General features: G+C 44.7%; 2 protein-coding genes across 2 annotated transcripts in view; both read left to right on the top strand.

The window, feature by feature from the left end:
- The window catches only part of LOC140502803 (uncharacterized), a 47,272-nt gene extending 26,280 nt beyond the window's left edge, over nucleotides 1-20,992 (top strand). Inside the window, 1 exon segment of the mRNA XM_072606815.1 lies at nucleotides 15,873-20,992. Within this exon segment, the coding sequence (XP_072462916.1) occupies nucleotides 15,873-17,622 (1,750 nt within the window). The 3' untranslated portion in view covers nucleotides 17,623-20,992.
- Nucleotides 11-15,584, top strand: LOC140498685 (uncharacterized). The gene is made up of 5 exons (XM_072599561.1): nucleotides 11-280; nucleotides 509-1,274; nucleotides 5,784-5,910; nucleotides 6,308-6,403; nucleotides 15,335-15,584. The coding sequence occupies exons 1-4, from the start codon at nucleotides 11-13 to the stop codon at nucleotides 6,312-6,314; spliced, it is 1,170 nt and encodes a 389-aa protein (XP_072455662.1). The 3' UTR covers nucleotides 6,315-6,403; nucleotides 15,335-15,584.
- Nucleotides 20,993-21,565: the final 573 nt, after the last annotated feature.

Below are 21,565 nucleotides of genomic sequence, written 5' to 3' on the forward strand. Positions count from 1 at the left end.
CACATACAGAATGCTCTTCGGCCCCTCCCCCCTTTCCAGTCTTCTTGCACCTTCCCCCCCACCGTGCCCTCTTCAGTACAAGGAGCCTGGACCCCCCATCCCGAGGATCCGGGCAGTCTCTCTGGCTGTCCTGGGCTCTACCTACGGCCCTCCCCGGCTCCCCCAGAAGCCTACCTCCCATCCCTGTCCATCCCAGCGCCTCCCCTCGGGGCTTCCTTTGTATGGCTTGGTTCGCACGTCTGTCTCCCGGTGCCTAGCACGGAGCAGGCGCTTCGGGAGCGTCTGCAGGATAGCCGGGGAACGGGGGTTCAAAGCTTCACTTTGGGGCACCCGCCCTCATCCCCTCCCCATTCTGTCCTCCTGCGATCTGGGAACCTCAGACTAAGCCATTAGGGAGAAAAGGGTGCCGAGCCCCGCCCCCACCCTGGCTCAAGACCCCGCTGGAGGCGTTGGCACCTGGGACCCCCCGGCCGGGGAAGGGGTCGTGGACCTAGGACGGGACGGCTAGCGGGCTGAGCATGCGCACTGGCCGGCCCTGGCCGCGGGACTACGTTTCCCAGAAGGCCGTGCTTACCCTGTGCGCTTACCCCGAGGGGCAGGGCTGGATTCCGACCCTACAGCAGGACCCGGCGCTTTGACTGGACTGGCCGGACTGGGAGAGGCGGGAAGCGGACGCGTGGGGCCACTTCCGCCAGCCTCGCCGGCCCGCCAGCGCGGTACCGCAGCGCGTACGTCACGTCCGCCCTGGGGGCCTCCGCCGCCTGGGGCGCGCCTCCCTCGCCGCGCTGCGCTCCGTCCTTCTTCGTCGCCGCCGGGCCGCGAGTCCTCCTGCCTGCTCCACGGAGAGGGGCAGCCGGAGGCCTGGCCGGCAAGACGCCGGGAGTTGGAGGCGGCGGAGCGCTCGGACCCTAGTTTCGGAGCTTCGGGAGAAAGGACAGAAAGAGGAAAGAGCCGCGCCCGGCGCGTGCGCAGCCGGCCGCCCCGCCCACAGCCAGTCTATTGGTCGGCTCTGCGAGGCGGGGCCGGCCCTCCCGGCCAATCATCGGCTACGCCCTGCCCATCCCGGGGAGCTCTATTCCCGCCCCCTCGCCCGGCAGCTCCTGGCGTTTTCAGTTCCCGGGACTCCTGCTCTGGTCCAGGCTCGGAGGCTCCTCGGGCCCCCCTTTCTTCGTGGGTACGGGAGGCTCATCACCCGACGCCCATTCGGATGACCCTGGCCCCTCAGGAGCCCCCCAGGAGGAAGAGGAGCAGGGGGCATGGCCTCCGCCCGCCAGGTGAGCAGACCCCCTGGGCTAGCACGTAGTAGGCACGTTGGCCCCTCGGGTTGGGTTAGGTTGGGGCAGCCCCCGGGCATCGGGGTGCGCGTCTGACGGGAGCCGGGAGCCCAGGAAACACAGGCTCGTTTTAGTTCAGTGAAGCGCCCATTAGGTACATTAGGTGCCTTCCCTGTGCCAGGCGCGGGGGGGGGGGCACAGAGGGAAAATAGAATGTGCCCTCGTGCCCTCAAGGAGTGGATGCTTTACTGGAAAAGCCTACGTTTCTGTATTTTGGAGGAATGCAATCTTCATTTCACGTCGTCCAGGAGCGTGCTTTATAAAATGTGGTTGTAGCCCACACTGTGGGCTGGTACCAGCAAGGTGGGCCCCTCTTAGGGGTCTGTCCGGAGCCCCGACCTGTGCGCTCCCCCTTATCCGTCAGCCAGCTGACCCTGATACTGGAGTGGTTTGCCACTTCCTTCTCCAGCTCATTTTACGGATGAGGAAACTGAGGTAAACAGCGGTAAGGGAGTTGTCCAGAGCTACATAGCTAAAAAGTATCTGAGGACAGATACTTTGTAACTTAGGAAGATGACGCTTGCTGACTACGGGCCCAGCACTCTCCCCACGGCCCTGCCTAGCTTTTATGAAAGGATATTTCCTGAAAATATAAGCTCCTTTTAAATACACATTACTTCATTCTTTGTGCGTTTGTCCCAGCCCTCGGCACATTGCCTGGCACGTCGTCAATATTTGTTCCTGGATCGAAAAGTCGCTGCTCTTCAGTCGTGTCTGAGTCTTCGTGACCCCATTGGGAATTTTCTTGGCAAAAATACTGAAATGGTTTGCCCAGGGTCACCCAGCTGATGAGTGTCTGAAACCAGATTTGAACTCAGGTCTTCCTGACTCCAGGCTCAGTGCTCTGTACACAGTTGTGCCTAACTGCCACCAAAAGCAATGACAGTAGTTATGGAATCGTATCCCCAAAGTGGAGGTTAGGCTTTTCCTTTGTACACACCAGGTCCTAGGACAAACAGCCTCAAACGTAAGCTTCTCATGAAGTTCTCCTTTGGTGTGGGTCTTCTTTGGGCTCTGAGACAATCTGCTTCCTCCTTCAGATGGCCAGTCACTTGATGTTTTCTGTGGGATGTCATCTCTCTAAATCATCAAAACATTTTAATCTTCTCAAATTCAAGGCTTGTTCATATACTTTTAATTGATACAGAAAAGTTTTCTAGGCTTCCTGTGATTCATTGGAGTGGGGATGGAACACCTCTCCTTCTCCTGTGCCATCCCGTCTCTCCCTGATCATCTGTAATTCTGCCTTTCCCAAGGAATATTTTCCTCAAATTTCTGTCATTGAGGTTTGTAATATGCCTACATTTTGCTTTTATACTCTATTTACTTACCAATAAAAAGCACCCCATGTATTGCCATCCCATTAAAAAAAAATTGTGAAAGAAAGAGCAACAGAATGATATACGTGGTCATGACATGATCATGATAGCTCCTTAAGGTTCACCAGGGACTTTCTCCAGATGGTCTCATTTGATCTGTGGTCAGCAGACACAGGCCTTCCTGATTCCAGTCTCAGCACGATCCACTATATACCACCCAATTCAAGTCAAGTACAATGGGAATCAGTGACTCTAAATGACTAATGTTAAAAACAAAACATTCCCTTCCCCTTGCTGTTAGTAAGCAGTAACTGCAAAAAAAAAATTACAGGTACTGTCATGTTCCATTCAATAATGGGATTGTTGCTTAGCCTTTTTTTTTTAATGGGATGGCAGGTATCAAATATTTGGGTTCTTTTTTTCTGTTTCCCATCTACAAATGGTGTTGATATGACTATTTGGGGACAAATGAAACTTCATTGTGTGATTGAGCTCCTTGGAAAGGGAGTGGGACAATTCTGGGCTCGAAGGTCTGACCAGGTAAGTGACTGATCACTTGCATAATATTCTTCTATAATCTGTGCTTTCAGAGTAGATGTTTAATAAATGTTTACTGACTGACTGTCTTAAAGATGTACAGGGAGGCTTCTCTTAGGATCTCTTCTTTCTCTTTTGGAAGGTTCCAAAGAGTAAGGTCTAGACTTCAGAGGAAGCTGGGGTGATGGCAAGTTCAGAGACAGAAAAGGAGGCTAGGAATGGCTATTCATTCTCTGTTGATCTTGCCCCTTGCTGTTTTGTTTCATGTTCTACATGAGTCTGTACTGGCGTTTAGGATTAATTGTATTCAGTGAAGGAAGATGGTATAAAACTTTACTAGTTTCTTCCCCCCCCCCCCTGTATATCACTCTTTTCTTCTTGGGAGGCAGTTCAAAGGCTAACTAAGGAGTGAGCAGGGACTTTTCCTAAGAGACTAAGTTGTAAAACTAGGTGAAGAAGTCAAGAGAAGACCTAGATGGAAACCATAGCCACCAGGTATGGCAAGAGCTCCCATCTTGGATTCAGAGCTCTTGGTTCAGTGTCTTTCCCACCAGGAGTCACCAGGAGTCTGGCAGAGCTGGAGGGTGTCTCAATGCTTCCTTGTCCCTCCTGGACCTGACAGTATCCCCTCCACAGTGTGCCTATTAACATGAGTTATCCTTTACTTGAAGACACCCAGGGTATGGGAGGACCCTCTGTCTTCCAAGAAAGCCATTCCAGTTGCAGATTGTTCCTGACAACAAGCTGAAATGCTACACTCTTCCGTTACTCCTAGCTCTGCTCACTGTCTCAGCATAACAGGCCCACCCTCTTACATGACCCTTGAAGACAGCTCTCTTGCCTCTACTGAGTCTTGTCTTTTCCAGCCTGAGGTTTCCTCTGGTTATTTCCACTCACTGCTCTCCTTTGGAAAGTTTCTACTTTGTGTCTGTGCTCCCTGAATGTGGCTTCTAGAATTGACCATAGGAGGACCATGACCCCCCACAGTCTGGAAGGCTCTACCTTCCTCAGTTTGCCTAAGTGAAAGTGGCATTCCTGGCTTGCCTATCTTGTTAACTCCCTGCCCTTGAAAATCCTAGACCTGCTGTCCACCATCAGAGGACCAACTGCCTTGCCGTGTCTTCCCAGTTTCATACTATTTGATTCAGCCCAGGCTTCTTCCCTGCAAAGATCTTCTGAAATCGGGACTTGGACAGCTATGAGGTTAACTCTACTAGCACGCCATCTCTGCCTTTCACTAGTATAGTGACAGTACTGTGAGACAGCCCAGGTCCCTGAGGGCCACCTTCTATTGAATGAAGACCTATTGAAATGTTCTTGACTAGTCTTGGGGTCTGGCTGTGCAGCCAGCTCTTAGTTAGCCTGTTTATGTATCAGTCCACATTCTCTTATCTTTTCTTGAAAAAAAAATTGTTTTTTTTATTCCAAACTTGAGAAATACTAGCAAATGCAATTGTATGTATAAAGATCAAAAGGAGAGAACTGTCCGTGACCCACAAGCCTCCTTGCCAATGGCCTGGTTGTCATTAGCATGTTCCAGAGTTGTCATGTGTGTCTGAGTCGCCTGCTAGACATGCTTCTGATCTCTCATACCTGAGTAGAATATCTGTGGCTAGAGTTAAAATTTGGGTGTAAAGGAAGAAGAACCTTGAAGGTGGTGACTGTGCTTCATTTAGTTTGAAATAGTGGACTTAGAAAAGCCTGCTGTCTGATACTCTGAAGAAATGTTAGATTTTAAATGGACCACAACAGCTGTGTTGTCTCCACTTGGAAATTACTTTTTTGAGAGGGGGGAGAAAAGGGAAGAATAAAAGCCTTCACATAGCTCCTCATATGTGCCAGCCACTGTGCTAAACGCTTTACAAATGTTCTCTTATTTGATCCTCGCAACACCACTTCAAGGTCGTGCTGCTGTTCACCTCATTTTATAGTTTGCTTAGGAAACTGAGGCCTCAGACCTCAGAGGTTCTGTGACTTGTCCAGGGTCATACAGCTGGTAAGTATCTGAAGTGGGATTTGAAATCAGGTCTTCCAGGCTCCAGGCTAGACTCTGCCCACTGCACTACCTACCTGCGTCATGATAGATGATGTCACTGTCAGCATCTTGATCTCTAGCATGTCATTTTGGGGATGGAGAGTGGACACAGTTGCTTCTTTGGCAAAGTCACCTGTAAGAGGGACCTTGAACTCAGAACGAAGATACAGCCTGCTGTTGTTGAATGAGACCTGGGTTCTGGTAGTGTCTTTGATTCTTACTAGCTGTGTGTGTGTGCGTGTCTCCCAGGTTTCTTGGTCAGCCTTTCTTCTTGTCACTTTTGTCACCGGAAATGACAATAACAAAACTTTCCCTCCCTGGCTCACAAGGTTGTTTTAAGGAAAATGCTTTGTATGCCCCAGGACTGCCACTTTGTTGTAAGATTCAGGATCTGGCACAGACTGGGGCTACAGGAGGTCCTCAGACAATTGACATGGAGCACACTGAAGCCTGAACACTCACAAGAAATACTTTTGATGAGTCCCACCAACTTTGCCTCTCAGCAGATCCACAGGAGTGATAGCCCATGGATAATCATAAATGTCTTTGGTCTTTCAGGAATTGGTGACGTTCCAGGATGTGGCTGTGGACTTTACCCCAGAGGAGTGGGGGCACCTGGACCCTGCCCAGAAGGAGCTGTACCGGGAGGTGATGCTGGAGAATTACCGGAACCTTGTCTGCCTGGGTGAGGACTGCTGCTGCCCCTGGGACTCAGTGCCTGACTGTTGGAGGGTTTTTCTTTGGGTTCTCCCTGATGGAGTGCATCCCAGTGTTGTGGGGATGGTTGAGCAGGCAGGCTCAGGTTGCTAATACTTTTGTGGCCAAGAAAAGAGAATTCATGTGCTCCCAGTTCCCAGGTGAAATGTCTTTGCTCTCTACATGAAACCTGGCAGTTTGGTTGTATTGCTTGCTTTTGAGCTTTACCTCTCCCAGTCTTTGTTTCTGTTTTGAACCCTGATATACCGTCATCCATTCTTCCCTGTTTCTTAGCAACTTTCTGAGGACTTTCTTAGAGACAGGGGACAGGATTGAATTCTGTGGTTGCTATCTGTTCTCAGCACTTTCTCATTTTCAATAAGTAGGACTTGAAGTTTCCAAACCAGATGTGGTCTACCAGCTGGAACAAGGAGAAGCACCTTGGATACCAAAGAGAGCAGTTTCAAGAAATTGCAGTCAAAGTGAGTAACCTGAGTCATGGGAAAGCAATAGATCAGGTGACCACTGTCCAATGACTCGGGGGATGCCCTCATAAATTGCTGGTGGTCTGACCTGGAGAGAAAAACTGAAAGTCTCTCAGATCCTCACCATCACTTAAACAAGTATGTCCTGACCTCTCTCCACTCTTATGTGATTCTAGATAGTCTCAGAGGAAAAGAACTCTAGACCAACTGTGACCAAGTTGGAGTTGTACCAGAGTTGCAAGTTGCAATTTTAAAAATTGGCAAAATTAATCAGATATACAAAACTTACAGGATTAGATACAGAAATTGCTTTTGGCAAATCACATTAATCATTTATGTTAAAAAGTCTACAATGCATAAATGTGGAATGACCTTGAAGAAGAAAGTGCCAAAAACCACTCCAGTATCTTTTCCAAGAAAACCCCAAATGGGGTCACAAAGAGTCAGACATGTCTGAAATGACTGAACAACAAAAACCCAGAAGCTGTATTGTTGGCTATGACAAAGTAGTAGAAGGTTTCCCAATAAATACAGGTATAAAATAAGGATGCCTCCACCCCACTCTTATATAGTTCTAGAAATTTCTAGGAATAGAAAAAAATAGAAGAAAGAAAAATTTAAGACTTGAATATGGAAAGAGAGCAGATAATTATCCTATACGTAGATACAATTGTATACTGATGAAAACCCAGAGAATCAGTAAAGGACAAAAGGGAAAAATGATTGCTTCAGTAAAGTATTGGGATATAAAATACATACAGAAAATAGTCAACATTTCCACATAGCAATAACAAAAACCAAGAAAAAATGATAAAACGAGAAATTCTGTCACTTTAATTCTGTAAAGAAACATACTGGTTGGTATTTTAGTTGGTGTTACGTTAACCCGTGTCTTGCCTGAAAATAAGTTTCCATTAAAGCAAAAAATGCCTTGACACTGAACGGTATCAAGGAAAATTTATTAGAGCAGAGTTTAGAGGAACTGAATGCCTTGGCCAAAGAGGACTCTAACCCCCTTTTCAGGAGGAGGGAGTGTCGAATACAGAAGTGAGATTAGTTTTATATTGTTAATTCAGGACAGATCCTCCCATCAGGAGGCAGATTGGTCTGTTCTCCATTAGGTAACCATCTTCTCTACATGCCCATTATGTAACCACCCCTGGTGGGATTGATCCCCTACTCAAACATGCTTTAACATAGGATCCATGATCAGAAAATGGAGGGATAATTGTATGTGATGTGTGTCTGCTTATATGTATGAGGTTCCTTAAGCAAGCACAGTGAGGAAAAGCTTTCTCCCAGTTATTCTGGGTCATTTTCCCTGACTCATTTAAGCTAGCTTTAGATTTGGTTCCTTTATCAAGAACTTTGTAATTTTCTGAAGGCCCCTGTCTGTCTCTGATTGGTTGAGTCCACCAGCAGTCTGCTAACTTTCTTATTCTCTGACTTATTCTCAGTGACTTCATCAACGAGTAACTCTGTGGGAACTAAACTTCTGGCTGGCCCTCACACCTTTGGGTACAGGAATGCTAGGGATCTGGGGTGGCGTGATTTCTTGTCTGTCTTGGGGAACACATTTATTATCGCAGATCATTTTTGTTTGAAGTTAAGTTTCCTAATTACACTCCCATTTTCTAGTGGAAATCTTTTAGCCTCCTCCTTTTCCCCTTCTTTTTACTTGCCCTAGATGTTGTTTTTCAATTATGCCTGACTCTCTGTGACCCCATTTGGGGTTTTCTTGGCACAGACACTGGATGGTTTGCCATTTCCTTCTCCAGCTCATTTTACAGATGTGGAAACTGAGGCAAACAGAGAAAAGTGACTTGCCCGGGATCACACTGCTAATGTCCGAGGTCATATTTGAACTCAGGAAGATGAGTCTTCCTGACTGCAGGCTGGGTGCTCTGTGCAGCGTGGCGCCTCTGTAGCCTTTCCTTGCCTTTGTAATCAATAGTCCAGAACCCTCGGTAGCATAGACCATAACAGCCCTGCTTTACTCCTCATCTTTCATTTATTCAATAAGGATTTATTAAACAACTGCAGTATGCCAGATACTGTGCTAGTGCTGGGTGCAAACAGAAATAAACCAGGCCTTTCCCTCTGAGAGCTGGTATTCAGTTGGGGATAAACAGCACATCCACAGAAAAGTAGATAAGAGTATTTACATCCTGCCATCTTCCTGTACATTGTCCGTGTCTGCACAATCTATCCTTCAGGTAGATGGTGGGCTTCTGGAGGGCTGGCACTGGTCTGTCTCCTTTCGTTGCGTCCTTGGTATACTCTGTGGTGCTGTACACATAGAAAGCACTTAATAAATGCCTATTGATTATTGATTGATTAATTTGAGGTTAGAGTGTGGTGGGAAGAGATGTTAGTAAGGGGCCAGACTTAAACCAAGTCTTCCAAAGAAAAAGGCTCCTGAGCTAGGGTGCAGCATTCCCACTTAGGGAGCAAGGTAGGGGTGAAGGTCCAGCCACAGAGCTGGACAAGGGGCAGTAAGAAGAGAGGAAGGAGGGGGTACCCACAGCGAGAGGCTGGCACCTGGATCCCCAAGCTGCCAGCTTCAAGAAGGAGGAGAACTGACTGAGCTGGTAGAACTGTATGTCACAGAAGTGGTGAGGGGCTGGCATCAGTCTCAGGCTTCCTAAGCTCCTGCCCAGCATTTGTTGCTGTTACTTGAGCAGTCAGAAGAGATGAAGACTGGCTGTTCCTCAAAGGACATAGATGTGCAAGGGCCACCAGCTAATGCTTTACAGTCAGTGAGGCCCCCGTTGGTAGCACAGTGGATAGAGCACTGGATCTGATGTCAGGAAGACCTGAGTTCAAGTCCATCCTCACACACTTCTAGCTGTGTGACGTTGGGCAGGTCAGTTCATCTGTCCATCTTGATTTCTTTTTCTGTAAAATGGTACCTTCCTCCCAAGACTGCTGGTGAGGATCAAATGAGATAATTGTACAGTGCTTATCACAGTGCCTGGCACATAGTAAATGTTATATAAATGTTAACTATTACTGTCATATCATATTATGATGTCATTAGCTGTTATTGTCCCATTTACATAATCCCAGAAGGGCAGGTACCTTATAAAGTGCCCCTGTGATGTTGGGGAGAGAAAGGAAGACGAGTACTTGAGCCATGCCTGGAAGGAAGTTAAAGATTCTGAGAGGTGGAGGGAGGAGAGAGTGTCCTCCAGACCCCAGGGATCAGGTGTGCAGAGGACGCGGGCAGGGGAGACGGTCTGTGGATGGGGAGCAGCACGTGGGTCATTTCTGTGGGAACAGAGAGAAAGAAGAGGAGTGATATGTCAATCAGCGCATGTTTATGAAGCAATCATTGTGCTCAACATTGGCGGTCTGAAGAAGGGCAAAGTAGAAATGGTCCTTTCTTTCAAGGGGTTCAGTCTAATGACAGAGAACATGCAAATAACGATGGCCAGACGAGATGCAGCAGGGCTAAATTGGGGACAGTCTCAGAGGAAAGGAGGGAGAGAGGCTTCTTATAGAAGGTGGTGCTTTGGCTGAGACTTGAAGGAAGCCAGGAAGTGATGGGCTGGAGGGGAGAGAATTCCAGGTCTGGGGGAGAGGCAGTGGAAATGCTTGGAGTTGGGAGATGATGGGTGATGCTCCAGGAGCAGCAGTAAGGCCAGTAATACTTGTGTGTGATAGCAAGACCAAGGGTACCGCTACCTTTGTGTGTGCTGAGAAATGAGCAGGTAAGCATATTAAACTGCTGGAGTATGAGGGCAGGAGGTGAGGAGGAGAGAAAGCCTGTGAGCCAGCTACTGAACTCACTGAGAACGGAAGCATTATTCAAGGAGACATCATACTGCAGCGAAGATACTTGCTAGAAAATGGAGCTGGATGGGGCACCCTAGTTCATACTGAATTGGCAGAGATGCTGCCCTCTCCCAAGACTTCCTTTTCCCACAGAGGCATATCCTCTGGGAATTCAGGTGCATCAGGCTTGTGGGAGGTGGGATTTGCTGAGTCAAGTCATGTCCCTTTTCTCAGACTTAGCTTTTTCAGTAGCAGGAACCATTCATTATGTGACTTGGGCCTAGCCTTAGTCTTGTAGCTGGTTATATCTGTCTGACGGTCAGACTCTAGTGGGAGCTCCCAAGACATTGCTTAGAACTTGCCCAGGTAGAACTTAGAACTTAACTTTGGTCGTTTCATCATTCAGTGAGTTCAGAATAAGGTGGTATTGCAGTTGAATTCCAGTATAATTGTCCTGTATTTTATCTTCAGTCCTTTGATTTTCACTTGGCCTCATTTGTCAGAAATCGCTAATTGGTAAGAGTAATGTTTTTGGATACAGGGCAGCCAATTCTGAGATGGCTCATGGGATATTGGAGCAAACTTCAGCTTGGAATCTCAAGCCTGCCCTGAATGCTTCTAATCTACTGTCTGTGAGGGATGATCTTGGCTAACATATTTACTTTCTACATGGCTGGAATTCTTCTGGCCAGTATGGGTTCCAGTAAATTGAAGGACCCACCAGGCATTGCTAGACAACTAGGGTGAAACAGTTCAGATCAAATGCTAAGATTTGACTCTTGCCCTCCCTCAGTCTCAAATTCAGTCATACAGGTACTCTAAAGATACATAGTCCATTGGGAGAAAGGAGGGAATCACTGCACAAGGGACTGATTTCCTTGTTAAGGGTTCTATGGGCAGGAGTACTTGTCCAAACTTCTAAAATATCTAAACCATTAAAAATTGCATGGCCAGTATTATTAGCAAGTGTTGTCAGTCTCCCAACAAGTAGATATTAATGATCAGGTACTTCATGCAAGGAGATACCCTATTCCCAAAGGACATATGTAAAAAACTAGATACAAGCTGTAGGCAGCTGTGGGGCACCACAGTGCCCAGAGTAGTGGAGTCAGGAAAACCTGAGTTCAAATCTAACCTCAGATACTTTCTAGCTGAGTGCCCCTGAGCAGGTCACTTAAATGCCTCCTGCCTCCATCTCCTCATCAAATTGGGAATAATGATATTATATAACGATATGTCATGTTATAGAAACGCCAGCTTTCATTATTATAATACAGATGTGACTGATGACTTTTGGGTTAATTTACAGCTATGATAGTCTGTGTTTTGGTGTCTGGGCTGCATGATTAGTTTTAGTAGAGAGGGTTTCAAAGGGTCAGAGAGAGATAGGCAAGATCCCATCACCTAATATTTTGCAGGAGAATTCAGTTCAAGAGACAAAAATAAAATGTTGGCAGAAACCAGAAATCTTTCCAACTTGGAGGAAAAGGAGGAGCTATCTAAAGAGACCATATGGCTGGATCAGGGATCTTAAAGATACATGTATAGCAAACAAAAATGATAGTAAGTCATTCAGGAGGGATAAAAAAGTGTAGCACAACCTCTAAGAATGAGTGGAGTTCCGGTGATGAAATGCTGACAGCCCCCCAGAGGGATGAGGTCACAGGTTCAGACACTGGCTCCGTTAGCCTCCCTAGCAACTGTTCTCTGACCGGTGTTCTCCTTGAGGACAGTGCTCGTTGCTTCAGAAAAAGAAAATCCCCATGGGGAGACAAGTGAAAGCCACGTCTCAGTGACAGTGATGAACGATAGTCATCTCTCAAACAAATGAGGAATTTAGTAGTTGGTTAAATAGCAAATTCTGCACTTTGACTCAAAAATTAAACTTTACGAATTCAGTGCAGGTGGAGCAGGGCCATGTGGCAATAAAAAAATCCGGGTATTTTAATGGACTGGGGGGGACAGTGACAGCCAAAACAAAATTACTTTCATAGGAAGCTTTGTTTCCAGAGCAAGGAAGGTAATAGTTCCAACATATTCCGTATTCTGTCTAGACTGTAGTTCTTCCTTTCCCTGGAAACAAAATTGGTGCCCATTTACTGCAAAATGGTTAACTATATTTTAGTATATTGATGTAATAGGATAGCTAGTCCTTTGGCTTGGAATAAGGAAGACCTGAGTTCCAATGCTGCCTCCAGATACTTCCTAGCTTTGTGACTCTGGGAAAATCACTTAATCCCTCTCTTGGCCTCAGTTTCCCAATTTGTAAAATGAGGCTGCAGGGCAGATAGTTGGCGTAGTGGATAGAGTGCTGGGATTGGAGTCAGGAAACCTTTGGAGTTCAAATCTGACTTCAGACACTTATTAGCTGTGTGACCTTGGGCAAATCATTCACCCTGTTTGCCTTGGTTTCATCATCTGTAAAATAACCTGGAGAAGGAAATGGTGAACCACTCCAGTCATTTTGCCAGGAATACCGCAAATGGAATCAGGAAGAGTTGGACACCACTGAAAAGCGACTGAAAAACAACAAAATGAAGCTAATAATAGCATCTTCTTCATACGGATAATAGTTATTCCTTTGCAAACCTTAAAGCAATCTATATTTGCTAGCTATTAATAATAACATTATTGTACCATTAGTAACAACAAATAGAAGGAATTCAGAGGAACATGGCGAGTCTTCTGTTAATTGGTGAAGAATGAAGACTATTGGATTAGGAGAACAGTATTCACAATTATTTTAATAATATAAATGAAACCAGCGCTAGCAGCCCTCTTAACTCAGTCAAGTGTAAGGACCAGTCGTGTGATGAAATGTACTTTCCTCCTCGTTGTACAGAACTAACGAACCACAGGCGAAGGCTGTTACATCTGTGGACGTTTGTTGGTTGGTTTTAACTGTTTTACTCTGTTTCAACGGAATTTGGGAGGGTAAGTCATGGGAAATAATTGCAGTGATATAACCTCAAAACATGAATTAAAGAAAATAGCAACAAAATTCATATGGAGGAGTAGGAGGTCAATATTATTAGAGGCAGCCAAGTGACATGCAGGATAAAGAGTTGGCTGGGAGTCGGTAAGACCTCAGTTCAAATCTGGCCTCAGGCACTTCCTGTTTCCTTGACTCCTCAGGTCTGTCTTATGGGTCACAAAGACCCTCAGTTATGTAGATCCCAGTCCTTTCCACAGCAGGGCAGTCACAGGCTTTCTCCATTTCCCTCCCTCCTGCCTCCTCGGGTCTGTCTTATGGGTCACAAAGACCCTCAGTTATGTAGATCCCAGTCCTTTCCACAGCAGGGCAGTCACAGGCTTTCTCCATTTCCCTCCCTCCTGCCTCCTCGGGTCTGTCTTATGGGTCACAAAGACCCCCAATTATGTAGATCCCAGTCCTTTCCACAGCAGGGCAGTCACAGGCTTTCTCCATTCCCCCTCCCTCCTGCCTCCTCGGGTCTGTCTTATGGGTCACAAAGACCCCCAGTTATGTAGATCCCAGTCCTTTCCACAGCAGGGCAGTCACAGGCTTTCTCCATTTCCCTCCCTCCTGCCTCCTCGGGTCTGTCTTATGGGTCACAAAGACCCCCAGTTATGTAGATCCCAGTCCTTTCCACAGCAGGGCAGTCACAGGCTTTCTCCATTTCCCTCCCTCCTGCCTCCTCGGGTCTGTCTTATGGGTCACAAAGACCCCCAGTTATGTAGATCCCAGTCCTTTCCACAGCAGGGCAGTCACAGGCTTTCTCCATTTCCCTCCCTCCTGCCTCCTCGGGTCTGTCTTATGGGTCACAAAGACCCCCAATTATGTAGATCCCAGTCCTTTCCACAGCAGGGCAGTCACAGGCTTTCTCCATTTCCCTCCCTCCTGCCTCCTCGGGTCTGTCTTATGGGTCACAAAGACCCCCAGTTATGTAGATCCCAGTCCTTTCCACAGCAGGGCAGTCACAGGCTTTCTCCATTCCCCCTCCCTCCTGCCTCCTCGGGTCTGTCTTATGGGTCACAAAGACCCCCAATTATGTAGATCCCAGTCCTTTCCACAGCAGGGCAGTCACAGGCTTTCTCCATTCCCCCTCCCTCCTGCCTCCTCGGGTCTGTCTTATGGGTCACAAAGACCCTCAGTTATGTAGATCCCAGTCCTTTCCACAACAGGGTAGTCACAGGCTTTCTCCATTCCCCCTCCCTCCTGCCTCCTCGGGTCAGTCTTATGGGTCACAAAGACCCTCAGTTATGTAGATCCCAGTCCTTTCCACAGCAGGGCAGTCACAGGCTTTCTCCATTCCCCCTCCCTCCTGCCTCCTCGGGTCTGTCTTATGGGTCACAAAGACCCCCAATTATGTAGATCCCAGTCCTTTCCACAGCAGGGCAGTCACAGGCTTTCTCCATTCCCCCTCCCTCCTGCCTCCTCGGGTCTCAGGCCTGTTTTCTTCCTTCCCTTGTTTATCTTTTTTATATTTAATTGTACGATCTTGGCCAAGTCATTTAACTTCTCTCTGCCTCAGTTTTCTAATATGTAAAATGGGGATGATAATAATAGTGCCTATCTCCCACTGTTGTCAAGAGGATAAGAGATGTTTGTAAAGTTCTTTGTAAGTGCTAGCTAGCTATAGTAAGGGAAATAATTTAAAATGGTAGAAGTTAAAGAGGGCTAGCGTGACCAGATAGCATATATTATACAGTAGTAACTATGAAAACTTTTCATACATAGTCCTTTTCACAAATAGTTCAAATTCAAATTTAGGACTAGATACCCAAGACCTGCAAGCAAGTGGTATTTTTGAACAATCCCAGCATAAATTGCTAGGGATGGGATCCTGTTTGGTGTGAACTGCTGGGACACCTGGAATATGGCTTTAAGGAAAATGCAGCAATCTAACAAGCTTGCATCAGAGTGATAACTCTCTCCATCAGTGGAGATGACAGTCCATTTCTTGTTTCAAAGTTACTGGGGGTATAGAGAAGTTAAGTTATTTGGTAACAAAACTAGGGACAGAGGAGGTATTTGGACCTAATCTGACTTAAAGCCAAGCACTGTCCATCACACTTCACCCTCCCTCTGTGAGAAAATATGCTTAGTTGTTTTTTTCTTGATACAGAATACAACAAAGTTCCGTGTATATGAAAAGGAATAATAAAGTTACATTTTCTTCTGTCTTTCAGATTGGGGAGCTAGGCCTGAACCCCAGGAGTCAGCTTTAATGCTGAGTGTTTCAACTGAAGAATCATTCCAAGACAGAATCACAGGGAATGCTACCTGTATCTCCAAAATGGAAAAAGCCTGGGAATGTGAGGCCAAGTTACAGAGGCAGCAGAGCAATAAGAGACATTCTCCACAAGTAAAAATCACCCCAAAGAAATCTCACAATAAATTAAGAGTCCAAGAATATAATAAATTTGGCAGAAACATCAATCGGGGTTTAATCCTTTTTTCACAACAGAGAATATATGTAGGAAAGAGTCTCTGTAAATATGATACACTTAAAAAGTACTTTAGACTACATACAGACCTAAGAAAATATAGCAGAATCTGTGCAAAAAATATGTTTTCTAAGTATGATGAATGTGGGAAATCTTTCAAGCATACATCAGAGCTCACTGAAAATCATAGATTATATACTGGAGAAAAACATTATCAAGGTAAAGAAAGTGTGAAGAACTTCCATCAGAGTTTACTATTTAATCAACCAAATAGAATTTGTACAGGAGAAAAGTTTTATGAATGTAGTGAGTGTGGGAAGGCCTTCCAGTGGAGATCACGGCTTATTAAACATCAGAGAATTCATACTGGAGAGAAACCTTACGAATGTAAAGAATGCAGGAAGACCTTTCAGCAGAGAGCACAACTTACCCAACATCAGACAATCCATACTGGGAAGAAGCCTTACGAATGTAATGAATGTGGAAAAGCCTTTCGTTTAAGCACGGGACTTATTCATCATCAGACAATTCATACTGGAGAGAAATCTTTTAAATGTAATGAATGTGGGAAGGCCTTTCCTGTGAGTACATATCTTACTCAACATCAGAGAATTCATACTGGAGAGAAACCTTATAAATGTAAGATCTGTGGAAAGGCCTTCCGCCTGAGCACGGGACTTACTCAACATAAAACGATCCATACTGGAGAGAAACCTTACAGATGTAATGAATGTGGGAAGGCCTTCCGCCTGAGAACACAGCTTACTGAACATCAGACAATTCATACTGGAGAGAAGCCCTATGAATGTAGTGAATGTGGGAAGTCCTTTCGCCTGAGCACAGGACTTACACAGCATCAGACAATTCATACTGGAGAGAAACCATATGAGTGCAATGTATGTGGAAAGGCCTTCAGTCAAAGGGCAGACCTTATTCGACATCATAGAATTCATACTGGAGAGAAACCTTACGAATGTAATGAATGTGGAAAGGCCTTCCGCCTAAGAACACAGCTTACTGAACATCAGACAATTCACACTGGTGAGAAGCCTTATGAATGTAATGAATGTGGGAAAGCCTTTCGCCTGAGCACAGGTCTTACTCAACATCAAACAATTCATACTGGAGAGAAACCTTACGAATGTAAAGAATGTGGGAAAGCCTTCAGTCAGAGGGCAGAACTTACCCGACATCATAGAATTCATACTGGAGAGAAGATTTACAAATGTGATGAATGTGGGAAGGACTTCCGATGGAGCAGAGGACTTACGCTACATCAGAAAATTCATAGTGGAGAAAAACCTTATGAATGCAATGAATGTGGGAAAGCCTTTCCCCTGAGCTCATATCTTACTCAGCATCAGAGAATTCATACTGGAGAAAAATGTTATAAATGTGATGAATGTGGAAAGGCCTTTCCCTTGAGCTCACAACTTACTCAGCATCAGAGAATTCACACTGGAGAGAAACCTTATAAATGTAAGGTTTGTGGGAAAGCTTTCCGCCTGAGCCAAGGACTTACTCAACACCAGACAATTCATACTGGTGAGAAACGGTATGAATGTAATGAATGTGGGAAAACCTTTCGCCAGCGGACAGGACTTACTGAACATCAGACAATTCATACCGGTGAGAAACCTTATGAATGTAAGGAATGTGGGAAGGCATTTCGCTTGAGAGCACAACTTACCCAACATCAGAGAATTCATACCGGTGAGAAACCTTATGAATGTAATGAATGTGGGAAGGCCTTTAACCATCGACCAGAACTTAAACGGCACCAAAGAATTCATACTGGAGAGAAACCTTATGAGTGTAATGAATGTGGGAATGCTTTTCGCCTTAGCACACACCTTACTCGACATAAGAGAATTCATACTGGTGAAAAACCTTATGAATGCAGTGAATGTCTGTTGTCATTCCGTCTGAAGACACAGCTTACTCAACATCAGAGAATTCATACTGGAGAGAAAGTCTATGAATGTCATGATTGAAGGGAGACTTTTTTTCAAAGCAAACACTTTACTTAACATCAGCTACTGTTGAAGACAGAAGTCTTGTGATGCAGAGGAATGTGGCAGAACCTTTAGTTAGAGCACAAATCTATAAATCAGATAATTTATATTGAAATGTCATATGGATGTTATGAACATGAGGAATTTCACCCAGACAGTCCTTAACTGAAAATAAGAGAATTAAAACTGAAGTGATATTCTATACATCCCAGAAGTTCTAGTATACTTTTCAGAACAGCTCTTCTAAAACTTTTGTCTCCCTTCTGTGCCTACTTTCCACAATCCCCATATGTACTGCAGGTGACTTAGACTTAATTTATTACAAAAGAGTCACCATCTGACAGGCTCTCACTTCAACTCCATGCCCTAGAACTCTTTGGAATTGTCAAGCATTCTTTCCTCCCTTGTAATCTCAAAAGAAGTGATATTATTTTTCGTTATAAATGTGGAAAGGCCTTCAGGCAGAGAAGAAAACTTAAATATCATAGCATTCATACTGGACAGAAACCTTTTCATGATGAAAATAGGAAGCCTTCAACATGACACGCACTTTATACCGGAGAGAAATCTTATGAATGTTATAAACATGAAGATTTCAGTCAGCTATCATTTTTTAAAAAAATAAGTTTTTATGGATATTTCTCTTTCTTACATCATAGTTATCCCAAATATTCTTCCCCCTCCTCCTCCTAGAAAGCCCTCTCATAGAATAGTATTGCTTAGAGAGGAAAAAAAAGCACAACTGTTCAAACAGAAAAAACCCCCAAATCTGTGCAGTGTGTAACACCTGTCCCTGTGGGCCTACTACCTCCATGAATGGGCAGGTTGGAGGGGAAGGCAGTGTCCTCTCATATCTTCATTTTGGTCTTGCTGGATCTTTATAGTTTTATTACATTTCCTTTTAATGTTTTGGTGTCTCATCCCTTCCATTTACATTCTTGACTCAGTCACACTTTGCATTCTTAACTGAAAATTAGAGAATCCAGACTAAAGGTGCATAAGTGAGGTGTGTAAATTCCTGAGTACTTCCTTACAGTAGTTTTTCCTTTTCCCTCCTGAAATCTCCAGCAACCTCTTTACCATATTCTGCACACACACTGTAGATGGCATAAGACTCTTGATTTGCTGAGGAAATTGTGACAATCTGGTGCTTGCTCAGGCACCTATCTCCACTACTCAGAAACTATTGTAATGATCAACCACTCTTCCTTCTAGTCAAGAGGAAAAGAGGTATCCTTGCACCTTGTTAAGGCCTTTGATCCCACTCCTTCCCTCCAACTCCAGCACCTCATCCAAATAATCATATACTCTTTTGTTAGTTTTCAGGCTATCCATCCCAGTCTTATCTTTCCTAGCTGCCTACAATTAAGTTCTTTCACTCAATAAACATTTATCATGTGCACATTTCAAATCAATTGCCAAATCTTACTGTTTCTAGCGCTGTAATATTCCACTCACACAGGATCACCTTAATTCAGGTTCTTATCACCTGGCCAATTATGATAAGCACCTATCCAGTCTCCTGGCCCGAAGTGAATGAAGAATGTATTAAGCACTTATCTTGTGCCACATACTATGCTAAGAGCTGGGGATATAAATACAAGTGAAACAATACCTGCATTGGGAAATGGCTTGAGGGAGGAGTGTTCTGGATAGGACAGTCAAAGGGAATGATGATTTAGAGTCATTGGACTAATAACAGACATTTTTTCTACAGATGATAGCTTTGTCTTGATTACTGTTTGCAACTAGAGCTTGAGATGTGAGAAGGGCATATGCAGTGGCATGCAGGTTGCCCCAGAAGAGGCCTAGTGGATTTGGGTCCTGGTGAGGCAAGGCTGAGTACTCACCCATTAAGAGCCCAGACCATCCTCCACATAGCTAACAGTGATTGTCTTAGAGCATGGGTCTATGCATCTCCCTTCAAGTGTCCTACACTACCCCACTCACTGAAAAAAATGAAGTCATTCACCCAAAGTAGTGATGTCACACTCAAATAGCAATGAATACCTGTGGCCACATGTTTATTTAGAAAAACACAAATTAATGTTATATTGTTGTTTTATTTGTTTTGTTAAATATTTTCCAGTTGTGTTTTAATCTGATTGAGCTGTCCTCTAACTTAGATCTCACTTCTTGCTCTGTCATCCTCCCATTTCCTTCATTTCTGACTCCAAGGAAGAGATATCCCTTTTTGCTAAGACCGACTCTTCTACGTGTACCCCAAATCTCATTACTTTTTGATTTTACTTTTCACCTTTCTAATATTGATTCTCTCCCTATCTATTGGTTCCTTTCCTGGTGGCTATAAATATGCCCCAGTCTCTCTCATCCTTGAAAAACCTCTAGATCCTATCATGGCTGCCAACTATAACTTCATGTTTATCCCTTCTCAGGTAAAGTTCTTGAAAAAAGTGGCTTATACTCAGTGTTTCCATTCTTCCCCTTGCTCCCCCCCCCCCCACTTTCTTCTAAACTCTTTGCTATCTGGGTTGATACCTCATCGTTAAACTGAAAATGTTCTCTAAAGTCACTAATGAGCTTAATTACCAAATCTAATGGTCTTTTCTCAATCTTCAACCCTTCTGCAACATTTCACAATTGACTACCTTCTCCTCTGGGATACTCTCCAGGTTTTTGAGGTTCTCTCTCATTGTTGTCCTCCCTGTCTGACCACACCTCAGTCTTCTTTACTAAATCTTCACGTTTTTATGCCTACTTAACACTTAGGGTGTTCCCTAAGAATTTGTTCTCTCTTTTCCTTATACTCTCTCAATAAGTGATCTTGCCGTCTCTTATGGACTTGATTATCTATGCAGGTGATTCTCAGATCTACGTACCCAACCTTAGCCTCTATCCTGAGCTCCATTTCCATACTATCAACTGCCTAATGGACATTTTGAACTGGATCCCTCACAAGATATCTCACACTTAGTAAGTCCAAAATAGAACTCATATTCTCCCCAAACCCTCCCCTTTTCCAAACTTCACCATTCCTGTTGAGGGTACCACCATCCTCCCAGTCATCCACCTTTGTAATCTCCGTATCATGACTTCACATTCACTCACCCTACATATTCATCTAGTCGCCAATCTTGTAACTCTTCCCAAACATACAGTCCCTTCTCTTCATTCACACAGCTGCCACCTTAGTTTAGAGCCTCATCACTACCACCTTCTTATTGGTCTGCCCATTTCAAATTTCTCTTTACCCCAATCTACCCTCCATACAACTGCCAAAATGAATTTTTTTTTAAAAAAAAGCTTATTCAAACTTGACAAACATTTACATATACAAGGACAATAAAAAGGATTTTATATGAAACTATGGCTCTATTGTGTGCAACTTTTAAAAAATATTTAATAAATTCGTATTCCAAAGTTATCCTGTGTGTTTTGCCCTCTGAGCTTCTGTTCTCTTCTATATATTTTAAAAAATGTTTTACTAATGCTATTTTTTTTTTTTGCTTCAATATCATTGCCTTGCAGTCTCCACGCCCTGCAGTAAAATGCTTCCTTTGTAATAGATACAAAATGATTTCCCCAAAGTGCGGATCTGGCCATGTCATCCCTCTACTCAGTAAATTCCAGTAACTCCCCATGTCTAGAATCAAAGATGAATTTCTCTGTTTCCCAACCTGATCTCTTCCTATATTTCCAAGATTCTTCATGTTACTACCCTCCATGTGCTCTAGTCATACTGGCCGCTGTGCTGTTACTCACATGTGATGCTCCAGGCAGTCTCCATCTCTCTGTCTCTAAAACAACTGCCCCCCATGCCTACAGTGTTCGTTCCTCTGGTTCTAAGAATGCTTGGCTTCCTTCAAGAACATGTTCAAGTGATATTTTCAGCAGGAGGAGATTCCTGTTGCCCCAGAGGCTACTGCCATCCACTCTGTATTTTTTATATAGATTGTCTCCCACATAAGCTTCCCTCCACTGCTTACCCTCCCAATTC

The sequence above is a fragment of the Notamacropus eugenii genome, chromosome 4 (genome assembly GCF_028372415.1).
Source record: "Notamacropus eugenii isolate mMacEug1 chromosome 4, mMacEug1.pri_v2, whole genome shotgun sequence".
Classification (NCBI taxonomy): Eukaryota; Metazoa; Chordata; class Mammalia; order Diprotodontia; family Macropodidae; genus Notamacropus; species Notamacropus eugenii.